Source organism: Poecilia latipinna, unplaced genomic scaffold (assembly GCF_001443285.1).
Source record: "Poecilia latipinna isolate Pla-1442-1.1 unplaced genomic scaffold, P_latipinna-1.0 Scaffold86, whole genome shotgun sequence".
In the NCBI taxonomy this organism is placed as follows: domain Eukaryota; kingdom Metazoa; phylum Chordata; class Actinopteri; order Cyprinodontiformes; family Poeciliidae; genus Poecilia; species Poecilia latipinna.
Window position 1 is genome coordinate 275,668 of NW_015112702.1, and position 16,111 is coordinate 291,778.

At 41.0% G+C, this 16,111-nt stretch overlaps 2 protein-coding genes across 2 annotated transcripts in view; one reads left to right on the forward strand and one right to left on the reverse strand.

Moving 5' to 3' along the window:
* Positions 1–2,295: 2,295 nt before the first annotated feature.
* LOC106939643 (kinesin-like protein KIFC3) lies at positions 2,296–13,642 on the forward strand. The gene is made up of 20 exons (XM_015022111.1): positions 2,296–2,679; positions 2,866–2,982; positions 3,235–3,328; positions 3,442–3,593; positions 3,691–3,943; positions 5,930–6,102; positions 6,364–6,429; positions 7,228–7,365; positions 7,442–7,639; positions 7,728–7,901; positions 8,498–8,645; positions 8,729–8,859; positions 8,945–9,056; positions 9,130–9,311; positions 9,398–9,502; positions 10,725–10,855; positions 10,941–11,061; positions 11,151–11,280; positions 11,392–11,621; positions 11,698–13,642. The coding sequence occupies exons 2-20, from the start codon at positions 2,887–2,889 to the stop codon at positions 11,821–11,823; spliced, it is 2,760 nt and encodes a 919-aa protein (XP_014877597.1). The 5' UTR covers positions 2,296–2,679; positions 2,866–2,886; the 3' UTR covers positions 11,824–13,642.
* Positions 13,643–14,215: 573 nt separating this feature from the next.
* ccdc12 (coiled-coil domain containing 12) overlaps positions 14,216–16,111 on the reverse strand; it is an 11,117-nt gene continuing 9,221 nt past the window's right edge. Inside the window, exons 3-7 of the mRNA XM_015022231.1 lie at positions 15,826–15,905; positions 15,683–15,744; positions 15,566–15,600; positions 15,066–15,142; positions 14,216–14,575 (exon numbers count right to left, since the gene is read on the reverse strand). Of these exons, the coding sequence (XP_014877717.1) occupies positions 14,496–14,575; positions 15,066–15,142; positions 15,566–15,600; positions 15,683–15,744; positions 15,826–15,905 (334 nt within the window). The 3' untranslated portion in view covers positions 14,216–14,495. The remainder of the gene's footprint in view (positions 14,576–15,065; positions 15,143–15,565; positions 15,601–15,682; positions 15,745–15,825; positions 15,906–16,111) is intronic.

A 16,111-nucleotide genomic window follows, 5' to 3' on the forward strand; every position in this document is an offset into this window, starting at 1 on the left:
TGGGTATATTAATATTGTAGAATTTATATGTATATGTATAATATTGTAACTAACCCACTTTTAAGCTGCCTTTTATCTCTAATATACTGAGAAAATAGTTTGAAATGAGCTCAAAATGTTTTTGGAGAATGACTATTGATGACATTTAGTTGGACATTAAACCTTTAAAAGGCCCTTTTTTTGTCAGAGTGTGAAAAGACATTGGAAGTGTTTATTTGGGAAACTCTGCTATGACGTGTTGTGGATCTGAGTGGTGCTTTTTAGACTACATCTTGCCACATTTGCATATCCAGTTTCATTTTTATTTTCTTATTTTTTGTGTTCATATTTCACTGTTTTTTTTTTTGGTATAAATTCAATTTTCCTGTTAACTTATCACTTTGCTTTATTATGAGGATTTGTTTGTTTTATTACTTTTGGTTGTGGTCTGCCTTTGCTATACAGCACTGTTTTTTGTAGGGGGTTTTTTATGTGCAGTGTAATCAAGATAATTTCTGTCTTCCCATGCATGCATAAAATCAGAAATGGAAAATTTTAACAAAAAGCAGAAATATTTCATTTGATCCAAAGATCAAATGATAAAGGCCACCTTAAGAGATCAGTTTGATCCCTTGGTAGCAAGATAAAGAAATCAGGTTTGCCCTAAAGCTTTTGCACAGTATTATTTAGTTTGCATGAGCTAAAACTAAATACATAGATCTAACTGATGTTTTGCTAATTAACATTTTTTTAAAAACTAGGGTGTCTGTTGGAAAGCAGTCCCCTGCAGTAAGTCCATTGTTTTAATACCAGATATTATTTTAATGAAATTTGCTGAAACTAAGTCAGACTTCTTTTAAATATCAAATGAGCTGAGATTGAATAAAAACGTATCACCAGTGTGATAATTCAAATTCTCAGTCATTTTGTTGCAGTGATAAAAACTGAAAAAATGCAGGTAAAAGTCAAAATATTCTTTTCTCGTGTTTTCTAAGTTTCTATCTGTTCTGCTTAATTCTTGTCAAGTTGGTGTTGTTAATGTCTGTTTTTGCCTGCTTGTGTTTTTATTTTGGACTGAGGCAAGCAGAAACACCCTCCCAGAGTTTAGGAAGCCTTTGCTCTGCAGCCTCAGCACTATCCATGTCCGAAATATCTGCAGGGGTCAAAGCTCTAACTTTGTCTCCGTCATAGTTTGATGCTCATCACATCTCTGTTTTGCAGCGAGCTACAGGAAAAGATGCTGCAGCTTGTCTCCCAGGGTTTCAGGAGAGTGAAACTGGTTCACTGCAGTATATGTAAAACATCTGTGGCTCCAATCCAAACTCTGAGGGGAATGGTAGAAATAGTTTTTCCTTTTAGCATTCTAAGTCATTTCGGGACATTATTGGTCCTAAAGATGAATGTTTATAGAGTTGCCTGTTTTGTTCCTTTTTTTATTACTGTCTAAAAATGTATATATTTCAGAAGTAATTAATCGGTCTTATGACCAAAATAAGCTGTTGTATTGCATTCACAAACGTCAGTATTTTTTTCAGGGATTTTCCACCGCTGTTCTGGTTGTATGTTTGGGGTCGTCCTTCATCAGATGCAGGTCGACCTTCATCCTCGCCCCAGGTCTTCTCCTGCTTCAGCTCCAGTGTTAGTTCTCCACCTCACATTTACTTGCAGAACTAAAAGTTGAATGAATGTTTGCGGTGTTGGATCTTATAAAGATCAGATTTGTTGAGTGTGCAACCGACAGTTGTTGCGTTAAATTCTGCCACGAGTTGTGGATTTCTGCAGCTCCTCCAGAGTAACCGGGGGCTTTTTGAAAGCTCTTCTTGCTCAGCCTGTCGGTTTCGGTGGACGGCTGTTTTTGGTGGGTTTTCTGCTGTGCTGTGCTCTTTCCATTTTCAGATGCAGGATCAAACAGTTCTTAATGAGACATTCAGAGCTTTGAATGTAGTTCTCCAATCAAACTCCTCTAGAAATCTCCCCACAACATTTATTAATTCATAAATAAAATTTAATGGTATACATTTCCTAAAAAGGACACTTTCATTTAGTTTCAATTTGATTTAGGGCTGTACAAGTAAAGGGCACTGAATACATATAAATATACCATTTTCAAATTTTATCTACTTGGAAACTGTTTTTTTTTTCCCCTTACATTTTATAATCATGTACTACTCAATATTACTAACTAACAAAATACCAATAAAAGACAAAGTTTGTGTAATCTGGATTCTTTAAGATTTATTTTTGTTCAGCAACTTTTCGCGACTTTCTTTGCTTCACTACTCACCCGCTTAAAATCAACAACCTGCAATGTTTGTTTATTTCACATACTCAGAAGAATGAAATGAATCACTTCTTCCTTCTCTACCAAGCCAGGCCAGCGTTGTCATCGTTGGCTCCGTCACCCCATTCTCTCCATGAAACCTGTCTGCATCTGCAGCTGCACCACTGCAGCGGCTCAGGAAGCCGCACTGAGCATGCTCCGTGGAGCCGCAGCTTGTGGATGGAGCAAAGTGGAGAGAAGGAGAAAAGGAAGGGGAGGAGAACGGAATGAGCCTGGCGGTGCAGGGATCTTCCAGCAGCTCCTGAGAAAAGGAGCTGAACGAGAGGAGTTGGGATTAACACAGATGGAGCGTGACATCGGAATACGAAGGGCTGGAATCACAGGCTCCCATTATCGGGAGGGAGAAGTCGTTTGATGAGGTACAGAAGACAATTAATTCAGCTGGATGAAATGAAAATGGAAAAATGCATCATAAAAAATAAAAAAAAATCTCAACATGCACATCTAGATGATCGGCTTCTCCGTTTTAAGATTAAGTCTGATATTTTTATGCCTTCCATCAGTTTCACAATAACTAAATCAGCGGGTTCATTTATCATTTGCAGGAGCTCTCTGACGGAGTGGAGATGTACGCCTTCTATTCGCTTTTAGTCTACATCTTCTACACTGTCTTCAGGAAGGAGGAGGACGCCTTGGATGGAGCCTGTGGAGCTTCCCCAGATGTGAGTCTAGCCACATCATTTTGCATCCTCAGAGATTTTCTGCTCAGATATTTTTGGAAACATCAATCAGGCCACAGGTTGCCTCACAGTGTTGGATTTTTATTGCATGTAGTTGTGCGCATGTCTGGATTTGGAATATGTGTTTCTTTTGTTAAAAACATGTGCGTGCGTGTGCGTGTGTGTGTGTGTGTGTGTGTGTGTGTCTGCGTGTTTTGTGTCTGTTACCGTCTGACCCTCGAATACGATGCACAGGAGCCAGGACCTGTTTCCATGGAAACAAGGAGCAGGAGACGAGATGGCCACGCCTCCAGAACAAAAAAATCTTGTGCTCGATTTAGTGAATCAAGTGAGTCCGTGAGAAAGAAACCATGCATGTCCTGCACGCGGAGTTCCCACCTACGCTTTAAATATTTAGCGCAAACAGTCCTTCATTCTGTTGCTCTCCTAATGTTTGACCAGGCAGCAGCAGTGACAGTGACGAACTGAGTGATGAAGATGAGGACATTGCCCCAGACATCCCAGCCTGCACTCCTCTGGCGGCTTTTCTGTCTTTCAAACAGGAGACTGAGAAGAGGAGAGCCTCTCAGGTTCAGCTGGAGGCAACAGGAAAGGTATCGAACACTTGATGCAGAAGGCTAGAGCTTGAATTCACCCCCGAACCCCCAACCAGGTCGATAAACTTTAAGGATGCGTTTCCCCATCAAACAGTTGGCCGAGTCTCCCCTGGTGGCGGTGATGTCCCACTTGCTAAGCTTTCTGGAGCAGTACTCCCACTTCCAGCAGCTGCAGCAGCAGGCCGACCAGTACCGGGTCCAGCTGAAGAGGCACCGCGTCCAGCACCGCCGTCAGATGAAGATTCTGCGGGCTTCCTACCGCCAGCGCATCAGAGACAAGAACAGCGTCATCAGCAGCCTGGAGGAGGCCATCAGTCAGCAGCAGAGTCCCAGCCCCCTGAGCGAGGGTGAGACAGAGGGGTGGGGGGTGGGGTGAGACGTTATCACTCCCATGCTTCGAAGGGATGGTGAAAAAAAAGACAGATGTAAAAGGTTATAGTCTTTGTTGAAGATACTATCTACAAGCTTTATTGTGATCGCTAACAGGTAATTAAAAACACCTGTGGTTAATGACGTGTGGATTTCCATTGCAGGATTTCACAAAACACCTTTTAAAAAAACACACACTATGGGAAACAAAAATAACAAAACATCTAATACGGCTCTGTGTGTTCCGGGTGGCGACATTTGAGCTTGAATTTGACTCGGATGACTCCCACACGCAAACAACAACAATGATGATTGCTGCTATAAATCTAGCAAGTATAAATCTTCTCAGATTCCTCTCTGAACTCTTCCATCTGATTTAGGCCACTCATTGAATCAGTAAATGCCAACTCTCCCTTGTTTTGGGATTTTCCAGTACTCTAGATGTGTGTTCAGTTTGAACTTGTGCCACTAACGGCTTCTGAATTCCTAACTACATCTTCTACATCTTCCCTGATGAGCGAAGGGAAACTTTTCTTATTTTATTCCTGTTTGTGTTGACTGGAATGATGGTGGTGGTGCATCTGTACATTTTTTTGTAACATCTGAGAGACATGAGTAAAGCAAAAAAGGATTAGATTTGCCAGATGTTTGTCAGCAGCTGTGTTGTCACAAGAACCAGCCCCGCCCCGTGGTTCTCAGAGCCTGTCTGTACCTGCTGTGATTCAGATGTAACCACAGACTGGTTGTCTGACCTCAGATCAGAAACCCTAAGCAGCGTTCGCAGACTGTCACTGCAGCTTGTTAACAGGTGCATGAACATGCAGCTCCCCGAATGAGCAAATTTGTCTCAGTTTTACAGAATGTAAGAGGATCTCGTGACTCCCCCGAGTTGCTGGATCTCAGCTGTGTTGACGTGAATAAAACATGTCTGCTGATGCTGTTTAAACTGGAGCAAATGGAGTTACAAGGTCTGGCACATGCAGGGGTAGCACGTGTAAACGTGTCAGGATAAAAATAGCCAGAGGTCCCGGTGGCCACAAGGCTATTCTGTTTGTTTGTCTTTTTTTATTTTTTTATTTTATTTTTTATAGGTGTAATACAAAATGCAGGTCTGAGTGATACTGTGCATCATGAATATGCAGGATGTCAGTCAATATGGCTGGGTTGCAACTGTTTAGGCTGTTTTCCATTTAGATCACAAGGGTTTTACAAATACATTTATTGGTTTAAAAATAATTTTTTACACATAGTTTTAAGCTGCTGCCTTAAAATTTACAGTCCTGTTTAATTCCTCCTGCAGATTTCTTTCCGAAACCTCTCCACAAGGACAAACCTGACATGCAATGTTGATAAAATTAGCATAAAGTTGCGAAATGAAAGTAAGAGACGACAAAGCCTGATAAGTCACTGAGGCGGAGGAAAAGTGATGGAAGCATTGTTAGTCATGCTGCTTCAGCTCAGGGTGGAGTGCAGGGTGGTTTCAAAAAAAGGTTTGCTGAGTTGCACTATTATAATTCATGTCTTTAAATTTGCATCTCGAGATGGGAAGTAGAACACGAGCACAATGATGTCAACGGTAGCGCGCAGTGACTACAGATGCAAAAAAAAAACAAAAAAACATTTGGTCCACTTTCAATGGTAATAAATATTAGATTTACACGTGAGCTTTTCTTCATGCTGTGGAAATGTTAGGGAAATGAAGAGATGGCTCTGAGTAAAAAAAAAAAAAAGTTGGATTCATACTGACTGTGACTGCAGTCTTATAAAAAAAATGTCTTTACTCACACAGGAATGTTTCGCATGATCAATGATATTACAATAAAATAAAACAAAGAATTTGAATGAATGCAAACAGCAAGTTTTATTTCAATAAATTCATTGCTGCAGTTTTTGCCCTTAGAACATCATTGGGATTAAATTGCTGACAGTGCTGGATGTTGTTGGTTTTGTTTCCTGTCTTGCAGGCGAGTGCAGTAGTGATGTGGGGAGTCCAGCTGGTCTCCACCGGCTGGTGGAGTCCCTGTACGGGCTGCAGGGGGAGAGGAGCAAACTGAGGGGAGAGCTGCGTCTGCTGCACTCACAGCTGGAGCAAAAAGAACGAGACAGGCACACCCGCATACAGGCCTTTCAGCAGCAGGTACACGGCTGGGGTTATTTTTGCTCCTGTGTATTGTAAGAGCAGACCATCAAAACTGTAATTTTCATTCTGACATTTTGCACGAGTGCCACTTCTATTTAACGTAAGCAGAGAAATGCGGTTTAGATGTTAAGTATTCCCACATGATAAGAGGCTAGTTCAAACATTTCACATTCTTCTACTGATAATAGAAAAAAAAACAAGTCTTCATTCTGACACATCTAATCAAATGTTCAAATTGCTTCCATTTTTTTTATTTAGATTGATGAGCTGAAGAGCTGCATAGAGGAGCGTGAAGAGGAGCTGTCGAGACTGAGAACAGCCGCTGTGAGTCCTGCAAGCCATTGACTGAGTCATTCATCAAGTGTTTGTCACTTTTCAAGCAATCAGCAGAGCCGCTCCGTTATAAAACTAGCTCCGTAAATGTCAAGCAGCACCCAGCTCTTACAACAAAAAGAAGGAAATGAAATGCATATTGGAAATAAATATAGTAGTTGGCGCTGTGCTTATTTGATCTACCATTTTTTTTAAATTATCTTTGAATTTTGACAGAAAAAACGAAGTTAACTAAACTTTCATCAGTAGATAATTGCATAAATAAAATTGTGAAGTTAACAAACCATAATCATCCATCGGCTTTGCAGGATTTGATTATTTTTCTCTTCAATTAAATGTGAAATGTTTATAAGCTTTTACAGTGTCTTTATTCAACTGAAATGTGCCTTTTTTCACATTAGTTCTCATTTTTGCTTTCACAAACATACAGTTTCCTTTTATGTCATATTTATTCTGTCTGATCTGAATAAACATTGAGACACAGCTTGGAGCCTTAAACATCATTTTTAGCAAGATACAGGTCTCTGTCCTAAAAACCTAAACATATTTACATTAACTACACAGCATGCATTTAGCATGTCTTTGATTTTACATACTGTAGCTCTGCAACAGACTGTGATATTCTTATTAAATAATTTAAAGAAGATTTCCAACATAAAAGTGTATCAGAATCAGACTATCGCTTCAACTTTATTCAAATTCACTTCTAACAACTTGTCAGTCAAGAAAAAAAATAACTGTCTCATGATGAGCTAAACCAATGAGCGCCAGTGTTTGTTTTACCCTCAGGGAGCCACGGACTCCGAGAAGCGAGTTCTCTGTCTGTCGGCTGAGAACGAGAGCCTGAAGCAGAGCCTGAGCGTCACACAAGGCCTCCTGCAGCAGCTGTCGGCCATCCCGTCTCAGTCCAACACCATGCTCATCAAGGTGAGAGGCTGGAGTTCTGCTCCGAGCTCAACCCGCCGTTAACACCCACGCGACGTGCTTCGTTTTCACACGACAGGAGAACGAGAACCTCCGTGGCCGAGTTCAGCAGCTGGAGTCATCCCTGCAGCAGCGGGCCGAGCAGCTCTCGCAGCTGGAGAGGAAGAGCGAACACAGGGAGTGGAGGAGAGGAGAGGAGCTGAGAAAACGGGAGGACAGAGTGAGGGAGCTGGAGCTGGAGCTGAATAAGGAAAGAGGGAAGGAGCCAGTTGTGAAGGTGAACCATCTCAATGGGCTTGTGATAGATTCCAGAGGGACTTGGGTGTATTCATACGATCCTGAAAAGACGTGAATCTTCTCTGCAGTACGTCACGCAGACAGTGGAGGTGGAATCTCCGGCCACAGTGAAGCAGCTGACCAAAGCCAGACAGAGGAACGAGGTGCTGTCTGAAAGGCTGTCCGGTCAGAATGAGAGGTGCAGACAGCTGGAGGAACAGATCAGGAAGTCGGATGAATATAGCTGCAACCTGCAGCACAAGGTAAGAACTAAAGGTTTCAACTGTCAGGATGATTTTGCTTTGAATCCCTCGGTTTTTTGGAGAACACGGATGAACATAAAGTTTCATGGAGGTTTTTTTTAAAGCATGGTTAGCTCATAAAACAATGTCAGCATTATGCCAAAATACTTGAGATGAGGTCAAAGGATTACATTGAAGCAGCAACTTTAAACATACAGTTTAGACTAAATATATATGTATTAAAATGGCCCAGTCAAAGCCCACTCTTACATCACAGCCCAATTCCCAATTATGCACTACTCTGTATGCGCCCGTCACATAAAATTCAAGTTCATTGTATTAATTTGGTAAAAATGCCAAGTAGTTTTACAAGGTCTTGCACATTTTGAACATCACTCGTTGTTAAGTTTGTCTCTACATTACTGCTAGCTGTAAGCCATAAAACCGTTGATGTTTAGAAATAATTTAAAGTCAGTGTTATGAACCGCCGATCCGACGACAGAAATTAAAATAAAAGTTCTACCCTCTTGTTGTTCTATAACAACACAGTGTAGAGTTACGCCACTGTAAATGTAAAGCTAACAGGCCGACAAACTGTTGTGATGAAATATTTACAGATTGCAGCTTACGAACGAGAAATCAGTCACCTGCGAGAGGAGCTGCTGAAGGAGATCGGCCACTTGGAGGAGAAGAAAGAGGAGGCCGTGAAGGCTGCTGCCAGCTGCTCCGCTGAACACTTTCAGAACCTGCAGGACCAATTTTTCAGTCAGTCGCTTCTGCTGCTGCTGCTCACAAGACGTTCTGCTTAGTCAAAGAATATTTTTTTCACGCCGTATTTTCTCTCTCAGCTTTGCAGAAGCGTCTAACAGCTCTCCCTCCCACCCTGCGCTCCATGAAGACAGACTATGCCAGTCTAAGGAGTCAGGTTCGGAACTTCTCCGAGTTTTACGGTGCGGCGATCAGTGAAGCCAAAAAGCAGGTAATTCAGACCTGAACTCTTGCATTTTGGTGGAAGGGGAAACGTCAGATTTCTGGGGTTCCATGCCGTGTTTTCTCTTTGGTAGATCTCAGCGGCTATCAGCGAGATGTCTGAAGCCAACAAGGACCTTCTGGAGAAGTACAGGAAGGAAGTGGCCCTGCGCAGGAAGCTCCATGAGCAGCTGGTGGAGCTGAAAGGCGAGGAAGAGTCACGTTTGCTACGGCAAATGTAGTCAGATTGTTCGCTCACCGAGCCTTCGCTCCGTTTCAGGCAACATCCGTGTGCTGTGCCGGGTCAAGCCCGTGCTCAAGGAGGACCAGCACGAGGAAGGTCAGTCTGTTGTCGTGACGACGGACCCCAACAATGAGTCCTCCCTCACTGTGTTGAGCAAGGGGAAAGGTCGCAGCTTTGAGTTGGACAAGGTCTTCCAGCCACATGCCACACAGGAAGAGGTAGTGAGAAAGACAAAGATTTGAAGGACACGTTATAGCGACATGACCTCTGACCCCGCACCTCACTCTTGGTTTGGTTTGAACAGGTCTTTCAGGAGATCGAACCTCTCGTGACGTCCTGCATTGATGGCTACCATGTCTGCATATTTGCATATGGACAGACAGGCTCTGGAAAAACCTACACCATGGAGGTAAACACGAGTTTTATAGCATGGCTGCAACTAACAAAGGTCATTTGTTCAGATTAAAAAAAAACTCATAATAATGGCACATTTTTTAATTAGATGCATGTATTGTAATTTATTACTACATTTGTTTGTGTTTTAAAGAAAATATTATTCTTGTGTTCAGAGCCGACAGCATAAGCAAACAGAATGGTTGGTCTGGTTGCTTTTACCACATAAAAGCAGATTTATGAGATGGCATATTATTGATAATAGTTAATATTTAAGCAAGTGACAACTATTTTAAATAGATTAACCTACACTATTTTCCCAAAAGTAATTGCTCGTCTGTCTTCAAACGTATGAATTAGACACAGTAGCCAAAGAGTTGATAAAAAAAACGAGAAAACTTTCTGGTTTTCACAAGACTAAGAAAAAAACTCATTACGACTAGATTTATATCTCAATAAAACCAAAGTAATAAATGTTGTTAGAGTAAAACAGAAATAGTTGTTGGGATTTTTAGATGTCGTCCAGAAGCAACAGGATTTAGAAGGAGAACAATAGCGAGCTCCTTTATGCATTTTCATCAAGCCGTAATGTATTTTTTATATCGCATTTAAACGAGAGACTTTCTCATCATAACGAGATATAAAACTCATTATAACGAGAAAGTTTCTTTTTTTTCCAACAAGTCTTGCATCTCGTTATGAGATGGTGCTCCTGAATTTATTTCTAATCACTTCTGTACTTATATAATCCTGATTTTATTTTTAAAATAAAGTTAGAAAAAGGCTCTGCTAAAAAATTTAAATACATATTTAATTATTATTTTTTCAAAATAAGTTTTAAAAAATCTAAATGACTAAATAAAAGAACATTTTATTTGTGAAACCACAACACAATATTGTTTTTTCCTGTTTGGTTTTAGTTTTGTGTCTTAGTTCTAAGAGATGCCTGCAGTGTAGATCCACTCTTGCCGACAGCACAGCTGAATTTATGAATGAATAACTTTACCCAAGTTGTTCGTTTCCTGCTCAATATTTTAAGGCGAAACTTTAACTTAGCACTTTTCCTTCCTATAAAATCAACTGCCTCTCCATAAGTTTCTCATGACTGAAAAATTGCAGATGCCAAACGCCATAAAGCCACTTTTGATCATGAAGAAATCAAAAGTGGCTCTAAAAATGCCGGCTGTGTTACCATGTCAAGATCCAGCAACCTGATATGACCACTTCTTGTTATCCAGGGCAGCGTGGAAAACCCAGGAATCAACCAGCGAGCTCTGAAACATCTCTTCAGTGAGATCGAAGAGAGAAAGGACATGTGGTCCTACACGGTCACAGTTAGCTCTGTGGAGATTTACAATGAGGTGCTGAGGTACAGACGCTGCTTTCTAGCTGGAGGTGACATATTGTAACGTATATTGTGACAAAAAGGGGGTTAAGTGTGGTTTGTCTTTCAGAGACCTGCTGAGTAAGGATGGAGAGAAGTTGGACATAAAGATCAACCCGGATGGAACGGGACAGCTGCACGTTCCGGGCCTCAGGGTTGTAGAAGTTAGGAACTTTCAGCACATTAAGAAGGTGGGACGATCTTCTCCTACCGTTTTAATCACCGTTCGTGAAAACATGACTGATCTAACCAACTTTTTTTTTTATTATTGTTTTTAAAGATTTTAGCCACAGCTCGTAGGAACAGGATCACTTTTGGCACTCAGATGAACCAGCACAGCTCACGCTCCCACGCTCTGCTGTGCATCACCGTCCAGGGTACTGACCTTGCCTCTGGCTCTAAAACCACCGGTCAGTCACGCATTTTTTATTTTTTATTTTTCCTTTTCACTGTCAAAACTGTCAGGAGTTTTGTCTTTCAAAGGCAAATCAGTTCTGTGAATTTCACCCTTCGTCGCTCAGGTAAGATGAACCTAGTGGACCTGGCCGGCTCCGAGCGGGTCTGGAAGTCCGGAGCCGAAGGGGAGCGGCTGAAGGAGGCCCAGAACATCAACCGCTCCCTGCTGGCGCTCGGGGACGTCATTCAGGCTCTTCGGGGTCGGCACACCCACATCCCCTTCAGGAATTCTCGCCTTACCTACTTGTTGCAGGACTCCCTGGGCAAAGGCAGCAAGACCGTCATGGTGGTGCAGGTAAGAGGAAATTTGCCCATCAATCGTCAGCCGATTCTTACAGCGCCACTAACCGAGTTAAATCATTCCACCGAAGGTGTCTGCGCTGGAGAGCAACGTGGGCGAGACGTTATGCTCTCTGAAGTTCGCTCAGCGGGTTTGTAAAGTGGAGCTGGGTCCTGCAGCCAGGAAGATCGAATCTGGCGGAGGCCAGTGTGACTGACGGCCTTGAATCCGCCACAGAGTCCTACAGTATTAAAGCACCTGGCAAAAAGTATTCACACTCCGTGAATTTTTCCTCATTATGTAATGTTACAGCATTTACTGTATTTTATTTTGGTTTTATTTGATAAGATCAGCATAGGGTTGTGCATAATTGTGAAGTGAGTCTGTAAAAGATGCACATTTTGCAACTGTGCTGCATGGATGTGATCTTTAACCTCCTACAGGAAATACTTTACAGAACCAGTTCTGCTTTGACTACACCAGCGAGGCTTTGGGGTACGTCGAAAGACGATTCTCCCTCGCAAAATATGTCAGGCTCAGTCTTTGCAGCAGCTCTGAACATCAATTTTCAAGTTTTGCCACAGATTTTTAGGAATTCTCATTGACAAGGCCATTTTAGCACGATTATGGTTTAATCTATACATAGCATTGTCTTTAAGCCCCTGCTGTGCAGCTAATGCTGTCTTTGCATTGTGAACAGCAATGTCTTGGAAGATCTTTACATATTTATAACCTACTCCTGCTTTAATCATCTCTTCAAACTCATCCTTTGAGATCTCTTATTGTTTTCACTGCATACACTGTAAACTGAGATTAAATTACTCTGGTAGACTGAATTTAATAATTATGTGACGTCTGAAGGAGCTTGGCAACGTTAGATGTTAAGAGTACGAGAGTAAAGTAGTCGAAGACAAATGCGTGACGTATTTAAAACATATTGAAACCCGAGTCTTAATTTTCTGCTCCTTCAAAATGATGCACTACCTTGTGTTTGTCTATCACATAAAACCCCAATAAACAATGAACATTTTTGCAGTTCCAATGTGGAAAAGCTTATAAGGAGTATGAATACTTTGCAGGCAGTCTCACCATTATCCCACCAGCTACTTTCAAGTATCAACAAGATCAGCTGCAAACCTGATTAAGGGCTAAATCTGTGGAGGTCTGCAGTTTTGAGGTCAAGTTTTGTTCCTCTCCGCCATATTCAGTAAAAAACCCTTTATCATTAGTTGACCTGCATGCAGTCAGGAATATTTATTCTGCCTCTCTCTCTCTCTCGGCTGGAAAACCCGATGCTTCCTTGAAATGCTGTTTATTTTTATTGTATAGGAGAATCTGGGATTAATCACAACCTCGGTGATCGTCACACTGTTTAGTGCCGTGTCATGGTACACCTCGATTCAGTCACAATATCAGCACTTTAGTTTGTGCACCCTTTGCCACCCACCTTGCCGTAGATGTCTGTAGACCGTGTCATTGCTGATGTAACATATTTTGAAGCTGTAGTGTGTAGGAACAGCTACATTATGAGCTGCAGGTACATTTAAGCCCCACGTTTGTGTCGTTTCTGTGAAAAATTCAAAAAGCCGTGGCTGAAAGCTTAGATTCGCCTTGATCATTTGCCTTTACAGATGTGAACAGAGGTTGTTTTGAGGGGAGCTGGTGGCCTTGTCTGGAATGAACTGAACTGTGCAATAACTCCCGACGCAGGTGGAGTGGGCCCCGAGATAGAAGATGCACTTTATTGCGAAAGAGCAGCGTTTCAGTTCGGCTTGCAACGGAGGTCACTGGTGAATGTTTCACAAAATACTGCAAGCTTATTTATTGCTCATATGTGTTAATCGGTTTTTAATCCACCGAATCGAAATGTGCTTTTGATTCTAATGTAGCAAAACATGTAGCAGTTCCTGTCAGGAGGTATTTCAGTGGTAGAGAGTGAATCTTCAGGTAATTTTCTGAATAAATGTGTACAGTAATTAAAATGTGTCTCAGTGTGTTCAGAAATGAGTGATTAGTAAAAAATGTAGCAAAACTCCCAAAAAATATTTACACTTTGCCACTTTTTCATTATAGTTGTGTTCAAGTTTTTTGTATCAATATTCTCATTTTATTGTATATTTACTTTTAAACCAGGGAATGATATAATTCCTGTTTCTTTTCCCTCAATTTTTTTTTAATGTATAAACAATATTTTAAATGTTAGACATTTTCCATCAGGTATTAAATATGGAAACTGGAAAAACTGAAAAGATGAACGGATGGATAAACAGACGTATGATCAAGTTCAGTTATTCACTGGCTGGATGGACAGATAGATGAATGAAGAAACAGAGACATAGATGGACAGATCAATAGAAGAATGAATGGAAAATGGAAAGATGAAAGAATGGATGGCAGAAGATGAATGAATAGGCAGATTAATGTAAGAATGGACAGATGGATGGATACTTTGATAAATAAACTTTTCTATGTAAATATTTAATTAAACAGCATAAAGGCGGTCAGGTTGGAATGAATCAGTGTGAGTCAGATCAACACACAATGGGAGACAGAGAATGAATGAAGCCTAAAAATAACATTTTCCTTTCTGCTCTTCTTCCTTCTTATTAATTTAGACTTTGGGAGAAGCACGAGTTCAAGTCTAGCTTTATTTATGTAACAAGGAAATTCAGACATTTAAAAAAAAATAAAATAAAACATTTTATTTTAAATGTTTAAAAAAATATATATAAAATACACCTTCAGAAACCACATATGAAACGCGTGACTCATAGGAAGGTGAGGAAAAGATAATATCCAACCCTCTCCTCTGCAGGATACGTACAGCTCACATTTGAAAGCACAGTGAACTGAGGACGTTCCCGTTCGTTTCCCCGTTGCATCACGTATTCAGTCCGAGTCTCCCTCCTCCACTCCCACAGCTCCCACCGCAGCAGCCAGCTCCTCCTCGCTGCCTCTCAGCCGATCCCCTGGACAGAAACACACAAGCGATCCCTCAGTCAGTCTGATTCACCATTGATTCATTCATCAAAACAAGAACGTCAGACCACAGGTCCAATTAAACCCAGTGTGGTTATGTTTTTTTATGCGAGAAAATAGATGAGCAGAATTCATTCATTCCTGGTGTCTGAATTTAAAACTAGGAAATATTTATTTACAACAACAGTATCTCAGCTATTGCAGCACATGCTAACTCTAAAACATGTCCTCTTGAAGCTTTTTAAGTACAAGTGAGAAGTGTTGCATACTGGAAAATTAAAAATCAGTATTGTTTTTCCCTGACAGAATCCATCTATTTTTGGACTGCTGCTCACCTATCAGACATCTGAGGTTATCAGAGTCCTTCATAACGTCTGGGAGTCACAGAGCAATTAGCCTAATAATTCACAGTCCTCCCAAACATGGTTATCTTTGCAACATCCTGCGATAAAGAGCGCAAACAAAGTGGCTGATACTAACGGATGAGCTCGGCGATGGCTCTCTGCGTTCGCCTTTCCAGCTTTTCCAGCTTCTTTGCCACATCACGCTTCAGATCCCTGACGATTAAAAGATGGACAACACATGAGTTCTTCATGAATTCTTCAAATATACAGTTTCTTTTATCTTTTAAATTTGACCACAAATGACAATTTTAGGGAATAATATTCTGATGCTGCTAAATAAATTAGATTGCAACCCATCGTCTACAAATCCATGACCAGAAAACGAGAAGAAGAAAGTGCTCAGACGAGACGATAATAGAAATTCTTGTGCTGAATGTAAAATGGAAAACTAATGCAGTACTCCCGTATGGTGATGGTGGCGTCATGCTGCAGGGATACTTTTTACGTATAGCTCATAAAATTCTAGTAGAACACAATGAGGTTTATGATTATAATTGGACAAAATGTGAAAAGTTTCAACAGCTATATTAGTAGATATTGTACAACCTCGATTCAAAACTTTGAAACGGGGCTTACCAGTCAGGCTTCCTTGGTGCAAGATTGGCCAAATCCTAAAGGCAGAAATAAGGTAAATTAGACAACTTAAAATGCTTTGTTAGTGTAAAAAAGATCTAGACGGAAGTAAGTACTCACCACTTCTTCAATTATGGGTTCAGGATTTGCTGCCTCCAGCTGGTCTTTTACTTTATCTTCCACTGCAACCAAAGAACACGATCAGTTTCAGCACAACTCATTTCTGCAGCACCGAGGGCTTGTTTCAAATCCAAAAGTCTCACCTGAAGCTGGTTTGGCTTTAGGTACCTGCCTCTCCTTCAGCTCTTCATCTTCAGGAGTGTAATTCCTCAGTTTCAGCTCTCTGAAAACAGAAAAAAAAACAACAAAACTTTAGTGAACATATTTATAAATGTGACGATCCAGCAGGTGGCAGTGTAAGAAAATTAAAGAACATAAAGGAGCATCTGAAATCCCCACACAGCTGCACATCTAATGTCTTAAAAAAAAAAAAAAAAAAAAAAAAAAAAAAAAAAGGGGGAAAGAAAATAAGCCCCCCTTTTATAACAC

Excerpts from the sequence above, each read along its gene's own strand:
- LOC106939643 (XM_015022111.1), top strand. The coding sequence starts at position 2,887 with ATGTACGCCTTCTATTCGCTTTTAGTCTACATCTTCTACACTGTCTTC. Across the intron at positions 7,640-7,727 it reads GGAAGGAGCCAGTTGTGAAG|TACGTCACGCAGACAGTGGA; the intron begins GTGAACCATCTC and ends TCTTCTCTGCAG. Across the intron at positions 7,902-8,497 it reads GCTGCAACCTGCAGCACAAG|ATTGCAGCTTACGAACGAGA; the intron begins GTAAGAACTAAA and ends AAATATTTACAG.